The following is a 20,390-nucleotide window of genomic DNA, read 5'->3' on the forward strand; positions in this document are numbered from 1 at the left end:
CTGCTGAAAAAGGCAGATGCCATGTAGCTGCCCAAGAAGCAATAGGTAACAAACCACAAGCTTCATGGTAAAATGCAAAATAATAGAAATGGGTTGATTTAAGATATAAGAGCTACCTAGAGATATTCTTGAGTTGTTGGTCAAACAATGTTATAATTAATACAGTTTTGTGTGATTATTTGGGTCTGGGCGGCCAGGAAATGAACAAGCAGTTTCCCCTTACCGTTGCATGGATTATAGTTAAGTTAATGACTAACAATTGAGTCCAAAAAGCTCAGTTAGTTTAAATCCTTTTAAAATTAATGTTGGGAGATGTGTTTACAAGTCTCAGAATGCATCATAGCTGAAACAAAGCTTTGAAAATAACAAAGTTAGACTAAGATATTTTTGTTAAAAAACTTTGAGGTTAAAAAAAAAATCTGAGGGCCGGGCGGTGGTGGCGCACGCCTTTAATCCCAGCACTCGGGAGGCAGAGGCAGATGGATCTCTGTGAGTTCGAGGCCAGCCTGGTCTACAAGAGCTAGTTCCAGGACAGGCTCCAAAGCCACAGAGAAACTCTGTCTCAAAAAAAAAAACCTGAGAAGACAACTTAAAGTTTTAGTGAGGCACAAAGTTGAACGCAAAACTCTTTTAAGGTCAGGGAACAAGAACAAAGCAGCCCAGTTATTACTGGCTGACATACTCTTATTGCTAGCTCTGGTTGATGACCAAAGGTGATGAGTAATTTCTTTTACTGGGAACCAAACAAGCAGCCTTCTCCAACAAATTGGTGCCCAACAAGGGGACAACTTAATCCACTTAAAACCTGAGAGAGTTTGAAAAGTAATTCTAGACAAAAAAAAAAAATACAGAGTTTAACACAGCTTCTTGCTGTTTGCTGGCAGCATACAGCAGCTCCTTTAAGAGAGGTTTTCCTGATCCAGTTGTAGCAAAAGAAAAAAGAGCCACGCCACTTTGAAATGCCGGCTTTCTGGGCCATCCTGCCAGTGCAAACTCTGACTCTTTCAGGCAGGAGGTCCAGCTACAAAGCATTTTAGTGGGGTTTGTGAGAAAACTGCTGCAGCTTGCTTAATGGCGACATGGACTTGCTGTGTGCCTGAGAGTAGGGTGGTTTGCATGACACTCAGAAGTGTGAACAGCTCTGCCATGCTGGACTAGGTGGGGCAAGCAGAAAGTACCATATATACCATAGTAATGGTGCAGCATTAAGTTTTTAAAAGCACTTAGCATTTTAAAAAGCGCTCTTGGACAGTAAAAAATTACAGATATTCAATATAGACAAATTCAGATGAGTCATAGTGTTGGATAAATGTATACAGGCTTAGAAGTGAGAAGAAAAAGATTATAGTCATAAAAGGAAGTTAATGGTTTAAAAAAGGGTAAAGTCTTTAAAGAGCTAGAGTACAGATAGTCATAGATAAAAAGGAGTAAAGAAAAACAAGCCATGTAAAAATGAAAAATTCAGAGAGTCTGGATTATGTATATTATTGTGTTTTCTTTGAATTTTTTGACTGTAAAGGAGCAAAGTACAGAGAGACATTTCATTGTATGGGATACTAAGCTAAACCAGCATGTATATTAAAAAGGTATTGTGAGTTCCAAATTTGGGTCTAAGGATATGTTGCTTTGGAAAAGAGGTTCTTCCTTTGTTTCCACAGAGGATGAGAAACTGTGGGTTGCTTCCAGACTGCTGTGGTTTGATAGAGCATGACCTCCTGAATGGTTGCTGTGAACACCCTCAAAAAATTACTTCACACAACTACTGACTGAGATGAAGCTAGCACACAGGACACACCATGAAAGACCTGATCAACAGTGCCCCCAAACACCAGAAGGAGTATGGACAGAACTATGCCCATATTCCCAAATATTGTTTATAATTGTTTACATTTAAAGAGGGATATGATATAGATATTAATAATTTGCATTGGTATGGATCTTGGTTTGTTGATACAAATTTGGAGGTAATGAACCAAATGGACTTAACAGACATCTATAGAACATTCCACCCAAATAGGAAAGAATATACCTTCTTCTCTGCGGCTCATGGAACCTTTTCGAAAATTGACCATATACTTGGTAACAAAGCAAACTTTCACAGTTGCAAAAAAATATTAGTAACCACCTGTGTCTTATCGGATCACCATGGATTAAAATTAGAATTCAACAACAATGCTACCCCCAGAAGGCCCACAAACTCATGGAAACTGAACAGTCAACTACTGACCCACACCTGGGTCAAGGAAGAAATAAAGAAAGAAATTAAAGTCTTTCTTGAATTTAATGAAAACAAAGACACAACATACTCAAACCTATGGGACACAATGAAAGCAGTGCTAAGAGGAAAGTTCATAGCACTAAGTGCCCACTTAAAGAAAACGGAGAAAGCACTCATTGGTGACTTAACAGCACACCTGAAAGCTCTGGAAAAAAAAGAAGCAGACTCACCTAGGAGAAGTAGAAGACTGGAAATAATCAAACTGAGGGCAGAAATCAACAAAATAGAAACACAGAAAACAATCCAAAGAATCAATGAAACAAGAAGCTGATTCTTGGAGAAAATCAACAAGATTGACAAACCCTTAGCCAAACTAATCAAACGGCAGAGGGAGAACACGCAAATTAACAAGATCAGAAATGAAAAGGGGGACATAACCACAGACACAGAGGAAATTCAGAAAATCATTAGATCTTACTACAAAAGCCTGTATGCCACAAAATTGGAAAATGTAAAAGAAATGGACAGTTTTTTAGATAAATACCATATACCAAAGTTAAACCAGGACCAGGTAAATGCTATAAATCGTCCTGTTAGTCGCGAAGAATTAGAAACTGTTATCAGAAACCTCCCTACCAAAAAGAGCCCAGGACCAGATGGTTTCAATGCGGAATTCTACCAGAACTTCCAAGAAGACCTAATACCTATACTCCTTAAGGTATTTCATAATATAGAAACACAAGAGTCACTGCCAAATTCCTTCTATGAAGCTACAGTTACCCTGATACCTAAACCACACAAAGACCCAACCAAGAAAGAGAATTACAGGCCAATCTCACTCATGAACATTGACGCAAAAATTCTCAATAAAATACTGGCAAACCGAATCCAAGAACACATTAGAAAAATTATCCATTACGATCAAGTAGGCTTCATCCCAGAGATGCAGGGCTGGTTCAACATACGAAAATCTATTAATGTAATCCATCATATAAACAAACTGAAGGAAAAAAACCATATGGTCATCTCATTAGATGCTGAAAAAGCATTTGACAAAATTCAGCACCCTTTTATGATAAAGGTCTTGGAGAGATTAGGGATACAAGGGTGATTCCTAAATATAATAAAAGCTATTTACAGCAAGCCGACAGCTAACATCAAATTAAACGGAGAGAAACTCAAGGCTATCCCACTAAATTCAGGAACACGACAAGGCTGTCCACTCTCTCCTTATCTCTTCAATATAGTGCTTGAAGTTCTAGCAATAGCAATAAGACAACATAAGGGAATCAAGGGGATTCAATTTGGAAAGGAAGAAGTTAAACTTTCATTATTTGCAGATGATATGATAGTATACATAAGCGACCCCAAAAACTCCACCAAAGAACTCCTACAGCTGATAAACTCCTTCAGTAACGTGGCAGGATACAAGATCAACTCCAAAAAATCAGTCGCCCTCCTATACACAAAGGATAAGGAAGCAGAGAGGGAAATCAGAGAAGTATCACCTTTCACAATAGCCACAAATAGCATAAGATATCTGGGAGTATCGCTAACCAAGGAAGTGAAGGATTTATTTGACAAGAACTTTAAGTCTTTGAAGAAAGAAATTGAAGAGGATACCAGAAAATGGAAGGATCTCCCCTGCTCGTGGATTGGGAGGATCAACATAGTAAAAATGGCAATTCTACCAAAAGCAATCTATAGATTCAATGCAATCCCAATCAAGGTCCCATTAAAATTCTTCACAGAGATTGAGAGGACAATAATCAACTTTATATGGAAAAACAAGAAACCCAGGATAGCCAAAAAAATCTTATACAATAAAGGTACTTCTGGAGGCATTACCATCCCTGACTTCAAACTCTATTACAAAGCTACAGTATTGAAAACGGCTTGGTATTGGCATAATAACAGAGAAGTTGACCAATGGAATCGTATAGAAGACCCGGATCTTAAACCACAAACCTATGAACACCTGATTTTTGATAAAGGAGCCAAAAGTACACAATGGAAGAAAGAGGGCATCTTCAACAAATGGTGCTGGCATAACTGGATGTCAACCTGTAGAAGAATGAAAGTAGATCCATATCTATCACCATGCACAAAACTCAAGTCCAAATGGATTAAAGACCTCAATATTAATTTGAACACATTGAGCTTGATAGAGGAGAAAGTGGGAAGTACTCTACAACAAATGGGCACAGGGAACCGTTTCCTATGCATAACCCCAGCTGCACAGACTTTAAGGGCAACATTGAATAAATGGGACCTCCTGAAGTTGAGCAGCTTCTGTAAAGCAAAGGACATTGTCACTAAGACACAAAGGCAGCCTACTGACTGGGAAAAGATCTTCACCAACCCTGCAACTGACAAAGGTCTGATCTCTAAAATATATAAGGAACTCAAGAGACTAGACGGTAAAATGCCAATTAACCCAATTAAAAAATGGGGCGCTGAACTGAACAGAGAATTCTCAACAGAAGAAGTTCGAATGGCCAAAAGACACTTAAGGTCATGCTCAACCTCCCTAGCTATCAGGGAAATGCAAATCAAAACAACTTTGAGATATCATCTTACACCTGTCAGATTGGCTAAAATCCAAAACACCAATAATAACCTTTGCTGGAGAGGTTGTGGGGTAAGGGGTACACTCATCCATTGCTGGTGGGAATGCAAACTTGTGCAACCACTTTGGAAAGCAGTGTGGCGGTTTCTCAGGAAATTCGGGATCAACCTACCCCAGGACCCAGCAATTCCACTATTGGGAATCTACCCAAGAGATGCCCAATCATACAACAAAAGCATATGCTCATCTATGTTCATAGCAGCATTATTTGTAATAGCCAGATCCTGGAGACAGCCTAGATGCCCTTCAGTGGAAGAATGGATGAAGAAACTGTGGAATATATACATGCTAGAATACTACTCAGCGGTTAAAAACAATGACATCTTGAATTTTGCAGGCAAATGGATGGAAATAGAAAACACTATTCTGAGTGAGGTAACCCAGACCCATAAAGATGAACATGGGATGTACTCACTCATATTCGGTTTCTAGCCATGATTAAAGGACATCGAGCCTATAAGTTTGGGATCCTTGAGAAGATAATAAGAAGGTGAACTCCCAAAAAAGATATAGTAATCCTCCTGGATATTGGAAGTAGACACGATCGCCAGGCAAAATTGGGAACTTGAGGGTTGGGCAAGACTGGGCCAAGGGAAGATGGGGAGAGAAAAGTGTGAAGGGGAGAGCGGGGGGAGCTCGGAGGAATGGGGTGCTTGGGATATAGGAAGGGTGGATATGAGAGCAGGGAAGCATATATCTTAATTTAAGGAGCTACCTGAGGGTTGTCAAGAGACTTGACCCTAGAGGGGTTCCCAGGTTTCCAGGGAGACGCCCCCAGTTAGTTCCTTGGGCAGCTGAGGAGAGGGAGCCTGAAAAGGCCAGTTCCTATAGCCATACTGATGAATTTCTTGCATATCACCATAGAATCCACCTGACGATAGATGAAGAAAATGACAGAGCCCCACCTTGGAGCACCGGACTGAGCTCCCAAGGTCCTGATGAGGAGCAGAAGGAGAGAGAACATGAGAAAGAAAGTCAGGACCGTGAGGGAACCTCCAGCTGGCGACAGATGGGGAAGATGACTGAGCCCCACATTGGAGCACTGGACTGAGCTCCCAAGGTCCCGATGAGGAGCAGAAGGAGCGAGAACATGAGGGAGAAAGTCAGGAACGAGAGGGGTGCGTTCACTCATGGAGACGGTGGGACAGAACTAATGGGAGATCACCAACTCCAGTTGGAATGGGACTGATGGATCATGCGACCAAACCCGTCTCTCTGAGTGTGGCCAACAGCGGGGGCTGACTGAGAAGCAAAGGACAATGGCTCTAGGCTCTGATTGTTCTTCATGGACGGGCTCTGTGGGAGCCTTCTCAGCTTGGTCGATCACCTTCCTGGACCTGGGGGGAGTTGGGAGGACCTTGGTCTTAGCATAGAGTGGGGAACCCTGATGGCTCCTTGGCCTTGAGAGGGAGGGAGGGGAGGTATGGGTGGAGGGGAGGGGAGGGAAGGGGGAGAAGGAGGGGAGAGAAGGGGGAGAAGGAGGGGAGGGAGGGGGGAGGAGGAGGGAAGGAGATGGAAATTTTTAAATATAAAAAAAATTAAAAAAAAACAAATTTAATATCAATTTTGTTATATGTATATGTATTTCTGATCTTGATTAGGGTATTGTGTTCATGTAGCTCACTTAAAATGTAATTTATAATTAAGAAATATAGGTTAATAGATAATAATCAAACTTGCACCCATGTTAGATTTTCTAGATGTATAGAGATGTATTTCCATTTCATAGGTATTCTTCTAATCTTTCAGAGACCTACAGAATATGGCATTTAAAATTTTTTGATAATGTAGTATTTTTCATGACAATAAGACATGTCTGCTCCTGGCAGCACCAATTACTTTGAGAGGAAGATGGGCATCAAAGAGGCTCCTAATGGAGTTTGCTAGCCATTTAGGCAAGAAACTGCTTTTGCCTGAACCGATTAACTGGACATGCAGAACCCACAGAGAAATGATTGCTGAATTTGTGTAAGGGTGAGACAGTCCTTCGGGGTTCCTGCTTCATGAAAGAATCTGCTAGACATTCTGTAGGGTACAGAAGAAATTGACTAACTGCCAATATAGGTGGGGCTGTCTTTGAAATTTCCTGCTTCATGGAAAAGTCTACTGGATATTATGGGCCTGTGGACTGAAGAGTGGATGTCCCAATGGTACAGAAGAACTTTAGGTGACTGTCCAGGCAGCGAGATGTCTCTGCCAATTTTAGAGTTTTGGAAATTGCTTACAATGCATTTCCTGTTACTTAGGTAATTTATATCCTTCTGGAGTCTTTGATGGAGTTGAAGAATTTATAGCTATGATTATAGTTTTTCTTAGTTTTGATAAAAAAAATAAAGTAGATATAAATACTGTAACTGTAATTCTTGTTTGATGCCTGTTTTGTTATATGTAATTTTACTATTTTAAGTTAAAACCTTTTTGGTTTAAACAGAAAGGGGGAAATGGTATGGAAAGTCCTTCTATGTGTTGCTTTTATTGGTTAATGAATAAAGAAACTGGCTTGGCCTGTTGATAGGGCAGAAGTTAGGTAGGTGGGGAAGACAGAACTGACTGCTAGGAGAAAGAAGGGAGATGCTATGGAGCTGCCGCCAGATATAAACAAGCTGAAACTTTGCTGGTAGCCCACGACCTCATGGTGATATACAGATGAATAGAAATGGGTTGAATTAATATGTAAGAGTTAGCCAATAAGAAGCTAGAGCTAATGGGCCAAGCAGTGGTTTTTAATAATAAAGTTTTTTGTGATTATTTTGGGTCTAAGCTATCTGGGCAGCCTTGAACCAAACAAGTGGCCTTCTCCAACACATTTATGTCCACAATCTCCTGATATAAAAATCTATTAATGAATAGATATGTACCCTAAATATTTAAGTAGAGCTGACTTTTTCATATAAAATTTATGTTTATCATTCCTTTAAGATTTTCTATAAAATTACCTTTCAAGATAAGTAATGAAGTAATTGGTCATTTCTTTGTAACTGAAAATGCTGCCTGCCAGTAAAAGGCCTAACAAGAACACCTTGTTTTTTGACATGGTTAATCTATAACAAGATGCTTGGGTATGAATATATGTAGGCTCTTGGCATAATTTGTTTTTTTTTACCTGTAATACATAAAATGTTTACTCATATGAGGAAGATTAAAAAGATGTTTTTACCTATAATCATTTACTTGAAAAATGGATTGCATCTGTTTTGACTCTGGGATATAAAAGCTGTAAGATAACATGAGATAGAAGAGAGAGAATAAATGAGAAAAAGAATAAAGAAGGAAACCATCAAGAGAGTTTGTGAGTGTCTTTTTTCCCTAACTCCCCTCAGATAGAAAAGTTTAGCCTCTCAGACTCCGTGGATTCCTGTCAAAGTCCTGTGCTGCTGCAAGCTTGTCCCCAGACAAAAGTATTGCACCAAAATTCACTTGTCAAAATCCTAATTCCTGGGGCTGGAGAGATGGCTTAGCAGTTAAGAGCACTAACTGCTGCTCTTCCAGAGGACCCGGGTTCTGTTTCCAGCACCCATATGGCAGCTAACAGCTGTCTCTGACTCCACACACAGATAGACATGCAGGGAAAATACCAATGCAAATAAAATAAAAAAAATAAATTATTTAAAAAAATCCTAATCCCTAAGGCAATGGTATCAGAAGGCAGGATCTCTGGGGAGATGATTAAAGTCATAAGGGCAGAACCCAAATAGCATTAGTGTCCTTACAAACCTCAACGGAGTGTGTTCATCTCCAATACAATGTAAGGATGTAATGGGAAGGTGTCAGTTAAGTCGAAATGGGCTCTCCCATGACAGTAATTCTGTAAATCTTAGACTTCTCATATTCCAGAACCATAAAGAATAAATTTCTTCTTTAGTTTATAGTTTGATATACTTTAATAAACTTTAATAAACTAAGAGTATATGTGTAATAATTATATAAATGGGTATATACATAAGCATATATATACACATGTAAAAAATATACAAATGTTTATACATACATAATATCTGTGCAAGAATATATTAGTATAGTCTTTAAGAAATTATGTTTCAATAATGAGTTTTCATATTAAAATGTCCAGTGATAGCCGGGCGGTGGTGGCGCACGCCTTTAATCCCAGCACTCAGGAGGCAGAGGCAGGCGGATCTCTGTAAGTTCGAGGCCAGCCTGGTCTACAAGAGCTAGCTCCAGGACAGGCTCTAAAAAAGCTGCAGAGAAACCCTGTCTCGAAAAAACCAAAAAAAAAAAATGTCCAGTGATAATATCTACCATGCCCTGTTCTTCTATAACAATGTGATATTGACAGTCCTTTAGGGAAGACAAGAGTGTGTTGATCCTGAGACTGCTTTGAGCAACAGAACATGACATCAGTAAACTAAGTCAATTTTTAGCCCTTCATTAGTTCATTTCTTGCTGTCTCTTAGCATACATGAATAAATGAATAAATAAAGTAGTCAAGCTTTTAAAAGTACAAGTTACATGTTGAAATTGTAAGTAGGTACCCTACTGACAGCTCCTCAATGTGACCCATATTGTATACAGAGCCTATTGCCCACTTTGCAACCATCTAACTGCAATAGAGTGAGAAACTGTAAGAAAAAGTAGGCCAGCTGAGCTACTGAGACATTTATCAGTTGTTTGAAATTACTAAGCTGTTGATATTTTGTTATGTAGGTAACTGGAACACTTTTCAAAAGTATAACTGCTAAACTTTTTATCTAGTAGAAAATCCATTCTCATTTAACTATGCAAAGGTGGAAAAACAAGCCCTAGCCTTTTGTGTAAAGACAGAGTACAAATGAAATGGATCATATAACTAAAAAGCAGCAGAATGATTGCAATCAGTACGGCGTCAATTTATTTTCCAGTCCTCTACACTCAACTAAGTGGTTCCCTCTCTCTAGGATCTGTTCCTGCTACACAGGTGCTCTCCTAGCTTACTTTCCTTTAAGCTTTCCCCTATAATAATGCCCTTCCTAAAAATCTTACCCTACCTGATGTCAGTAAAATACATACTTTAGATTCTCAAGGTAAGCACCTAAAACCACTAACTCAGTAGAAGTTCTGTGTAACCAGAGGTCTTCCAGTACTCTAACTCCTGAATTAAACTAGCCCACAACTACATGTGCCAAAAGTAAAGAAAATGAGATCCCATTTTGGAATAACTGGATGTGTAGTCAGCATAACTAGCGAAACAAAAGTAAAAAATGGATACAATGATGGACATTGTTGCAAATTTCACAATATTGAGGACAAAGAGATGATTCATAAACTTTCAGGGAGACAAACTGTAAACAAGAGGAGCCAGAACAACACTGGCATGGTATGACAGAAATGACAGCATTGGAAAAGGGAAAATAAGGAAGACAAGCTTTCAAAGTTCTGTAGGGTCTGCTTTTGTTGTTGTTTTGTCTGAAACAGTTTCATTGAATATTTGTGCCTGGATGAATTCAAAATCTTATCCTCCTGCCTCAATCTTCTGACTGCTGGCTAGAATAAATATGTATACCCATACCAAGTTAAAATTCTGTATCTTATTTGTAACAATTTTATATTCATCAAGACTATCAATCAAAGATAATGGCAGGCTATATATATTTTAAAATGCAAAATGTTAATTTTTACTTTACATTTTTTTTCAGAAAGCTATTGACTGGTAAAGTATTTTGCCAAAGGAACAAATAAGTCAAAATTAAGGCAAAAGTAGTTTAGCCTCAGAGACAAAGACATTTTTAAGGACATATTAATGTAGAAGGTAACAGGATATAACTGAGAAAAATTATATTAGCTAAATACCTAATGTATTTGAACATACTCAATGGAAATTTTTATTTTAGATAAGAGTTTAGATTTTACAAAACAAAGTAAAGAATACCAAGCAGTCATTAACTATGAAAGGAAGCACAACTTGAATTCCTTATTTATGAAAATAATTACACAGATATCGTAACAACTTATTATTTACTCAAAAGGGGGTCATGAAATTTATGAAATAGCAACACTGAAACTACTGAATAATGACTCAAAAGACAGAGATATGGGATTCTGAACACAGTGCGGGCTGGGGGGAGTAGCACAAGTGTAGGTGCATGAGCATTCAGTTTAATTACTGTCATTTACAATAAGACAATCATTAAACAATACCTAAATACCTTTTCTAAAGTTTAGAAAAGACATCCACTAAAGGGATATTTCTAGAAATGTAAAACTTTAAAGAAATAGCTTAAAGAGCTAGAAAAGATAAGTATGGGCTATAAGTTAGGAGTGGGAAGAGATGGCACTAGAACCTAAATTTAATTAAGTGATCAGCATTCCTTGGTGTATAAATTTATTTAAAACCTAGATTTACAAACATCTTTGATTGTTTTACAACATAAAACAGAATAACCCCCAACTATAAAAAGGCATTTCTCCATCTCCCACCCCAAATGAGTTATTGTAGGACACAAAGTTAAGTAGAGTCAAATACAGCTTTCATTGCTTTTTACCAACTTAAATATTGATAAATGGAACTAGCAAACCTGGCTAAGTACAACAATTCCCTGTCAGAATCAACACAAAAGCTAGACTGCTTATATTCCTGGAACACATGATAAATGAAGAGCATTCCATAGCAGAAAGTGGCCATGGAGAAAGCTTTGTGTCTTAACTACAGCATGCCATTTGTCCACTGAGAGTTTTCACCCTCTGGTGACATTACATATAGAGCAGCAGTGATTGCAGCTACCCTGCCAACCAAGCCCATTTAGGATCTCAGTCATCCTGTAGCAGGAAAAAAAAAAAAGAAGGAAAGAAAAGAAAACAGGCAGAAAGTACATATTTACATCTACTTCTCTAGAAATACAACAGCCATTTCATACCAGGACTTAACACCAAGGAAACCCAGGAATTTTCTATTAAAAGCACAGTGTTATATTGAATCCTACATTTGGTTTCTCTTAAAGGTTTGTCTTTCCTACTAGAGGAAAAAAAACCTGGATACTTTAATGTTAAAAAATTCACTCCTGCACATCCAAAGTGAATTCTTAAATTCACCATTAACAGTAACATGAAAACATTCCCTGCCTTCCTATTACTGATTATCTCTCTAGACTTTTAATTCTTTAACAATATGCCATAGTGCATAAGGGATACTAGATATAGGGTCAAGATTGCTTGGTGCTCTATCTTAATTGACAATTAAAGTGATCTGGGAAAAATTAATTAACTAATTCAGTGGTATGCCTTGGTATTTTCATTTGGGGGAAGGAAGGAAAGGGAGAAAAGGGGGGAGATGAGAATGAATCTATCTGCAACTGTAGTTATTATCACACCTCTGTTTTGTTCTTTCCCCATGAGACTCTGCTCTGGACCTGGCCTCAAAATATCATCTAGTTTGCTAGACAAACTTCTAAACAATAACCACCAACCCTTGCCCTGTGTCTTACTTATAAGTACCGTAACGTAAAAATAATTCTAAAAATAACACCCAACTGCTAATCATAATCTTGGTTTGGATCTTATAGTCCCTTTATATATGCTGAGGAGCCTGCATGGGACAGAACTATACCTCTTCATGCAGGTGACATGTGGCTTGGTCTGTTTGTGGGGTCCCTGGCAGTGGGACCAGAGTTTATCCCTGGTGCAGGAACTGGTTTTTTGGAACACATTCCCTATGGTGGGATGCCTTGCTCAACCTTAATGCAGAGAGGAGGGCTTGGTCCTGCCTCAACTTAATGTGTCAGCCTTTGTTGACTACCCATTGGAGACCTTACCCTCCTCTCTGAGCAGTGGATGGTTTGTGGGAGATGGGGAGCAAGAGGAGGGGAGGGAGAAAAGGGAAGGGAGGAAGGGGAAACTGTGGTTAATACAATGAATAAAAAATTTAAAAACCTATCTTCTTCACTACTATATTTCCATTATTTAATGTGAAATTTTTATTTACTGGGTAACTTAGTCCTGCCCTATTCTCATGTCTCCCCATTTGTGGGATTTTATAAAGTACACAGATTATCCTTTATTGGCAGTCTTCCTGCCTCAGCCTCCTAAGCTCTGGATTTATCTTAGGTTGTTTGACTGTATTCTTTGCCTTCATCAGAATCAGATAATCAGAAATACACTAGTTTTGTTGGGTGATAAGGAGACTAGAAAGATAAATGAAGACCAGTAAAGGAAATACAGGGTAAAAGGGATGTGCATGGCTTTCTCTGTAAAGCAACATTAACATGAAGATATCCAAAGTCCTACCAAGATAGTTACCACAATACTGATAAAAAAAAAAAAAGATGACTCATCCTATGAGTACGAAGAATCTTTTTCTCCTTAGCTATCCTAGTGCTTGCTCAATAAGACCACAGAAAGGTGGTCAGGGAGGCAGGGACATAAACCACCTATAACTTCAGCAACACTGATTTCTCTTTATTGAAGGTGGTATGGCTAATGTTACTGAGTGTTGAATCTAACAGCAAACGCCAGTACTGAAAACTTAGTAAAACATTATTTCTCTTGGGAATGTAGTGAAAGGCAGATTAAATAGAACTTTTTATGATAAGGGAATATAGATCCAATTTTACTGAGTAGGCATATATTCTAGATATAGATTTGTCTTCTTCAATAATCATTCTTCCAGTATCACTATCCATGGAATCACATAATACCTTATCCCCACACTCATGGAATGCATGAATGATTACAACTGATAAAGTAACTGTAGCAATAAGATTATGTGTGCAGAACTGATTGGTCATTAGCTGATCATGAAAGTACATTCTGTTCCACAGAAAAACACAGTATTGGAAAATCAAGGCATCAAGTAGGAATACACCCAGTCAACATCATTACAATTGCCCATTTATAGACTTTCAAAATTCTCACCTTAGAAACTTTGAAATTTGTTAGCTTACAGACATTAGTACTGATGAGAAGAAGCCCATGTTTTAAACAAGGGATACAAGAGTTGTTCTTATATCCCAACATTTACAAGGCAGAGGCAGGAAGATCAGAAGTTTAGAGTCAAGCAGCACTACTAGTAAGTTCCAAGACAGACTGGGCTAGATCGCAAGACCCTAACTAAATACACACACACACACACACACACACACACACACACACACACACACGCACAAATCAACAAAGGATCATATCTTATTAGTCAGAAAAATCCATATAAAATATATAAACATAGCCGGGCAGTGGTGGCACATGGCTTTAATCTCAGCACTCGGGAGGCAGAGGCAGGCAGATCTTTGTGAGTTCGAGGCCAGCCTGGTCTACAAGAGTTAGTTCCAGAACAGGATCCAAAGCTACAGAAAAACCCTGTCTCAAAATAAACAAAAAATGTATAAACATGATATAACTATACATTTCATGAAATTCTTCTTTTAATTTTTTTGCACTATGAATTTTACTTAACTGATTTAACAGTAGTCAGAAATACTTCAGCTTCTTAGCATATCTTGCATCGAAATAGTGAAGGAAGTAGTTTCAAATCCTAGCATGGACAATGGTGACTCTTTACAATTAAGAATAAAAGTAATTCTGGGAAACAAAGGCCTTTTCTAGCAATACTGACAATCAGTCATGATTAGACTGTTTTAGGAAAAAAAGGAAAAAGATAACTTTTGTGTGGCTTCAAATGACTTTACAGTTTTTAGGGTGTTTGTTTTCAAGACAGGGTTTCGCCATATAGCTATAGCTGTCCTAGAGCCTACTAAATAGACCAGAGTGACCTCAAACTCACAGAGATTCACCTGTCTCTGCCTCCAGGATGTTGGAATTAAAGGTGTGTGCCACCACAACTGGCTGACAATTTTGTTCTGACAGAAAAACATAATCAGGTATTTTCTACAAGTGAAAGCTCTCAAATGACTTTTTATGATATTTGTATGTGTGTATGTATGCATGCATGATATTGTCCAAATAAGCTCCTTACATAAATGAAACCCATTTTATTATGTCCTTAAGATCAATTCAGATTGTTGAAAAGTACCATTCATTAATTTCTTTTAGTTTTCTATTGTATCAAAATAAACAAACAAAAAGCTATAAACGCATTTGAAATTACACAAAGTTATCTTTCTCCTCTTTCAAAAACAACCTAATTATGACTGATCATCAATATTTCTAGACAAGACGTTTATTTCCCATTGTAAAATATTTGGTGTTTTACCAGTTTTTTGCCTAAAAAATATTTTATGAGCATTCACGAATTGGTTTTTATGTAAATTAAGTTTTCAATTCTTAGGGCAAATATACAAATCTGTGTCATTTATTAAATCCATGTTTGATGTTATAAGAAAATATAAAATTTTTCCAAATCCCTGTATCATTTTATATTCTCATCAGCACTACAGAAGAGAACCTGAGCCATATCTATGCCAAGACTTGGTATTAGCAGTATTTTTTATTTCACTATTCAAAAATAGTTGTGTATTTTACTACAGCCTAGTTTTACATTATTTTAATGGTTAATGACAAGGAAAATATTCATTCGATTACTGGCTATCCACATACACTTCTGAATAAAGTCTCTTTTGTATTTTTTGGCAGTCATGCCATCGAATAATTTAATTATTTTCAGCTTAAAGAATGTTTTAAATCTTTTTAAATACATCTCTTTTTATGGATGCATGCTTTGAAATTTATTTCTAGCCTATAGTTTTATCTTTTCCATTTACCATGGTGGTTCACAAAGCAAACATTTTAGGTTTTATTGTCCACTCTGTCAAGTTGTTCTTTGTGAGTTACAATTTTCATAACCCTAGCAAGGCCTTTCCCTTCTTTATCTTCTGGAGTCTTCTGGTAGATGGTTTATTTGTTCTGTTCAGGAGTCTCTGTTGTAATGCTATTATCAGCAGACAACAACAACAAAAATATTAGCAAGGATATGGAGAAAAGGTAACTACAGCCAAAACAGTGCTAAAGACAAATGTGCTTACTCCATCTTGCTAGAATTCAAACCTAAAATGGATTGTGTTTGGCTCATCTTGCTCAGAATTCAAATTTTGCTGCTTATTTCTAATGCATAACTATGCCCATCTTATTCTCTACTCAGTGTCTAAATGGTTTCACTATTGTTTTTATTTATTTTGAATTTTGTTATCCCTAAAGGCCAAGGTACTGAAAGCCTGGTTCCTTACTGGTGATTACACTCATTGAGAGTTAAGAGGATCATGAGAAGCTCTGGCTCACTTAATAGATTACCCACTGATGGATAATAAAGCTAGAGAAATGGGTATGACTGAAGGAGTAAGTCATCGGAGGAGTGCCTTTGAGTAGTGTGTCTTGTTTTCGACACCTTCCAATCTGCTTCTTTTTACCTGTAATCTGCCATTTTCTTCCATTATATTCTTTCTGACAGGATGCATTACTATGCTCAGGCCCAGATGCAATGGAGCAAAGGGGACCATGAACTGAAAGTGCTACAATCTCCCTTTACCGAAATCTATCTTTCTTTTAAGTTGTCTTATCACAGAGATGCCAAGCAACTAACATAAGTTTCTAATAAATTTACAGTTAACTGCCAGACTAACAAAGTGATACATATGATACATTCTACTAAGTAGTGCAAGAAACCATTAATACAATTTCTTGGCCTAAACCACTACTAGGATGACAAACAATAAAAGGACATTCTCAAGGTTTTTTAATCATTCAGTAAATACTTGTTTATAAAAGTATATACAAACATGCAACTGATGAAACAGATAAGACTCATGGTTTGGAGCTTAAATTCTAATGATCATATCAGGGTAAAGGTGTCACATGTCTTAATATATGAAAAATGTATTGTTTAGGCTAAAAAATCAATTTACTACATTCCAACTAATAATCAGAACATTTATTTAGAAACTAGTAATATTTTTATTACTTTAAAAAAATACCAATCCAAATTCCCACTCCCTCCTCTCCTTCCATCCCCTCCACACACCCTTTACCCAACCCCCCTCTAATCCTAAGAGAGGGTAAGGCACTTTGCCTTGTGGAAAGTCCAAGGCCCTCCCCACTACATCTAGGCTGAGCAAGGTATACATCCAAAGAGAATAGGATCCCAAAAAGCCAGTACATGCAGTAGAGACAAATCCCAGTGCCTCTCAGTGGCCCCTCAGTCTGCCCCAACTGCCAACCACATTCAGAGGAACTAGATTGATCCTATGCGTGTTCATTCCCAGTCCAGTTGGAGTTGGAGAGCTCCCATTAGCTCAGGCAAAGTGCCTCAGTGGATGAACTCAACTGGTAATATTTTAAAATTTCAAACTGAGAGACTGGCACCAAGGGCAGAGTTTCTTCTCTCTTGGTAAACAGAACTTTACTATTCATTAAATTCGCATGAACCACATGCCACATACAGCTGTTTCTATAGATAGATTGGCCCATTCTAAATGTAGAGTTGTGAACTACGTACCACATAAAGCTGTTTCCATAGACTGGCCCATTCCTGTAGAGTTGCTGTAACTTCTGTCACAATAGAATCTTCAAGTGGCACCACAGTTTCATACTGCCTAGAAACCAAAATCACCACAGTCACATTATCTTAGATAAAATTTTAGATGGCACCTGAAATTTTTCAATGTCCTAAACTCAAAATTTATAATCATGTAAACATAAAGAGAAACATAGATAACTGCTCAGACACCTTCGTATAGTGACAGTATACAATGGTGTAACTGGAATAAATTAATATAAAAATATTTGGTTTTGTTCTATAATTTCCTATTGCTTTTATAAAAGCTACCTAGAAAATATTGAAGTTTTTGTTTGTTTTGTTTTTTTTCAGCATCATCTTAAAACATTATATTTTTTCTTTAGAAAAACCATAACTCTACAAAACTGTTGCTTAGTGTGGTAGCTTGAATGTAATTAGCCCCCATAATCTCATAAGGAGTGGCATTATTAGGAAGTATGGCTTTGTTGGTGTGGATATGGCCTTGTTGAAGTGTATCACACTTGGGGTGGGCTTTGAGGTTTCCTATGCTCAGGATAACATCCAGTGCTATTGACTTCCTGATGCCTGCAAGATGTAGGACTCTCAGATATGCTCCAGTACCACATCTACGCCTGCCACCATGTTCACTGACATGATGATGACGGACTGAATCTCTGAAACTGTAAGCTGTCACCTCAATTAAATGTTTTCCTTATGAGAGTTGCCATGGTCATGGTGTATCTTCACAGCAACAGAAACCTACTAAGATACTTAGGTAATTAAAAAAGAATTTCTGTAATACAAAGTAGCTCATACCCTATGCTAAAAGATCTGAAAGGATTCAAAGTCCCTAGCACAGTGCTTAGTGATGGCATTCTTCTAATTGAACTAGGCAGATAAGACTGGAAAAGGTAACTTTACATTCAAATGGGAAGACAGAAATGGAAAATTTCAAGGAATACACACATAAAATGATACAACTGAAGTAATAAAATAACATGCTAATAAGTCAGATTATTTTGAGAACTTATCAAGTGAGCCACTATGTGGTTCCCCAACGATGGGCACTTCCAAGGCCTATACACTTTTACTTCTTACAGGAACTTCATCTAAATGCTTCAAATATGATGTATTGTTAAACATAAGGCAGATCATTCTTTATGACTGTTTTATAATTTTTCCTTTTATTAAGAATTATAAAATAGAATATATTTCTCAAAAACCTCAAAAAAACAAATAAATGAAGTTTTATGGATTTCAGAAAAATAATTCAAAATGACTATGCTAAGAAATTTCATTTAACTAAAATAGAAAACAAGAGTTGGATTTGTGAGGGTGATTCAAATGCCATAAGAGATGGAGTGAAAGGGTAGACCCATTCATATGAAGGTAACATGCCATCAGATATTTATCTGGCTGAATAGAGGGCATTTTCTTATTAGACTAAGTAGCTTCCTATTATATCTAAAGCTAAAGGACCACAGAGATTATATGATCCTGATTAAATGTTGTAGCAGGTTATGACATTAATGAATTAAGTTCAAAACTATAGGATGTATTTAGCTGCCATTTGAACAAATACTCTTAAGTAGAGATTAGGTCCCAAAACTTCTTCTGCAGGAAATATAATTTAACAGTACTGTGTTCATTCAGGACCTGCAAGGAAGGCCTAAATAAGTCAAGCATGAGATGTGCCTGTTAATTCTACTATATATAGGCAATAAGAAAAGTCTCTTTTATTTCAAATTTTAATGATAACTGTAACATAGATAAAAAACATGCAAGTCAATGAAATAAGGGAGCTGATACACAAATGAAAAACTCAGGGACTAGAAGTGTGACTCAGTGGCGGAGTGCTTGTTTAGCACATATATGGGCCTAAATTTGATCTTCAACACATAAAAAATTAAAATAAGCTCTATAAGACATGGGAAGGAGAATTAGACAAGATCTCCTGAGAAATTTGGAAGTGTGGGGGAGAGGGACAGAAGGGAGGGCAGGAGGGAAGGGGAGAAGAAGGAGGAGAACATGAAGGAACAGGATGGTTGAGATGGGGGAAGCACAGAGAGGGGAAGCAAGGAAAATGGTATCTTGATTGAGGGAGCCATTATGGGGCTAACGAGAAACCTGGCACTAGGGAAATTCTCAGGAATCCACAAGAATGACCCCAGCTAAGACCCTAAGCAAAAATGGGGAGTGTGCCTGAACTGACCTTCCCCTGCAATCAAGTTAATGACTACCTTAATTGTCATCATAGAACCTTCATCCAGCAACTGATGGAAGCAGATGCAGAGATCCACAGTTAAGCACTGGGTTGAGTTTCGGGAGAAAAGTCCAAGAGAGGGAGGAGCGATAATATGAGCAAAGGGGTCATGACCATAATGGGAATACCCACAGAAACAGCTGACCTGAACTAATGAGAATTCACTGACTCTTTACTGATAGCAGGGGAACCTGCATAGGGCCAAACTAGGCCCACTGAATGTAGGTGACAGTTGTGTGGCGTGGGCAGTCTGTGGGACCACTGGCAGTGGGACCAGGATTTATCCCTAGTGCTTGAACTGGCATTTTGGAGCCAACTCCTTTTGGAGAGATACCTTGTACAGCCTCGATATAGGGGGGAGGGCCTTGGTCATGCCTCAAAGCGATGTGTCAAAAGACTTTGTTGATTCCCTTTGGGAAGGAAGCCTTACATTCTCTGAGGAATGGATGGGGGCTGGGGTGAGGAGAAGTTGAGGGGAGCAGGAGGAGGGGAGGATATGGGAAATGGAATTGGTATGTAAAATGAGAAAAGATTTTTTTTTTTAAAGTTAAGTTTAATAGGCCGGGAGGTGGTGGCTCACAACTTTAATCCCCACACTTGAAAGGCAGAGGCAGGTGGATCTCTGTGAATTTGAGGCCAGCCTGGTCTACAAGAGCTAGTTCCAGGACAGGATCCAAAGCTACAGAGAAATCCTGTCTTGAAAAAAAAATCATAAAAAAGATATACAAAAGACTTGAAGAGAAAGGAAAGACTACCATTAGTCCCTAAATTAAAGAAACCCTAGAGTCCACCGAAATAATCCTGTTAGAACTAATAAATTAATTTGGAAAGCTTCAAGAGACAAAACCAGCATACCAGTACCTTTTTTATAATTAGCATTTAACTGTGC

The 20,390-nt window shown here is 37.9% G+C and overlaps 1 protein-coding gene across 1 annotated transcript in view; it reads right to left on the minus strand.

Annotated features, from left to right (window-relative positions):
* Dock3 (dedicator of cytokinesis 3) overlaps positions 1–20,390 on the minus strand; it is a 337,144-nt gene that overhangs the window by 215,542 nt on the left and 101,212 nt on the right. Inside the window, exon 5 of the mRNA XM_038322276.1 lies at positions 17,218–17,314. Within this exon, the coding sequence (XP_038178204.1) occupies positions 17,218–17,314 (97 nt within the window). The remainder of the gene's footprint in view (positions 1–17,217; positions 17,315–20,390) is intronic.

The sequence above is a fragment of the Arvicola amphibius genome, chromosome 3 (genome assembly GCF_903992535.2).
Source record: "Arvicola amphibius chromosome 3, mArvAmp1.2, whole genome shotgun sequence".
NCBI lineage: Eukaryota > Metazoa > Chordata > Mammalia > Rodentia > Cricetidae > Arvicola > Arvicola amphibius.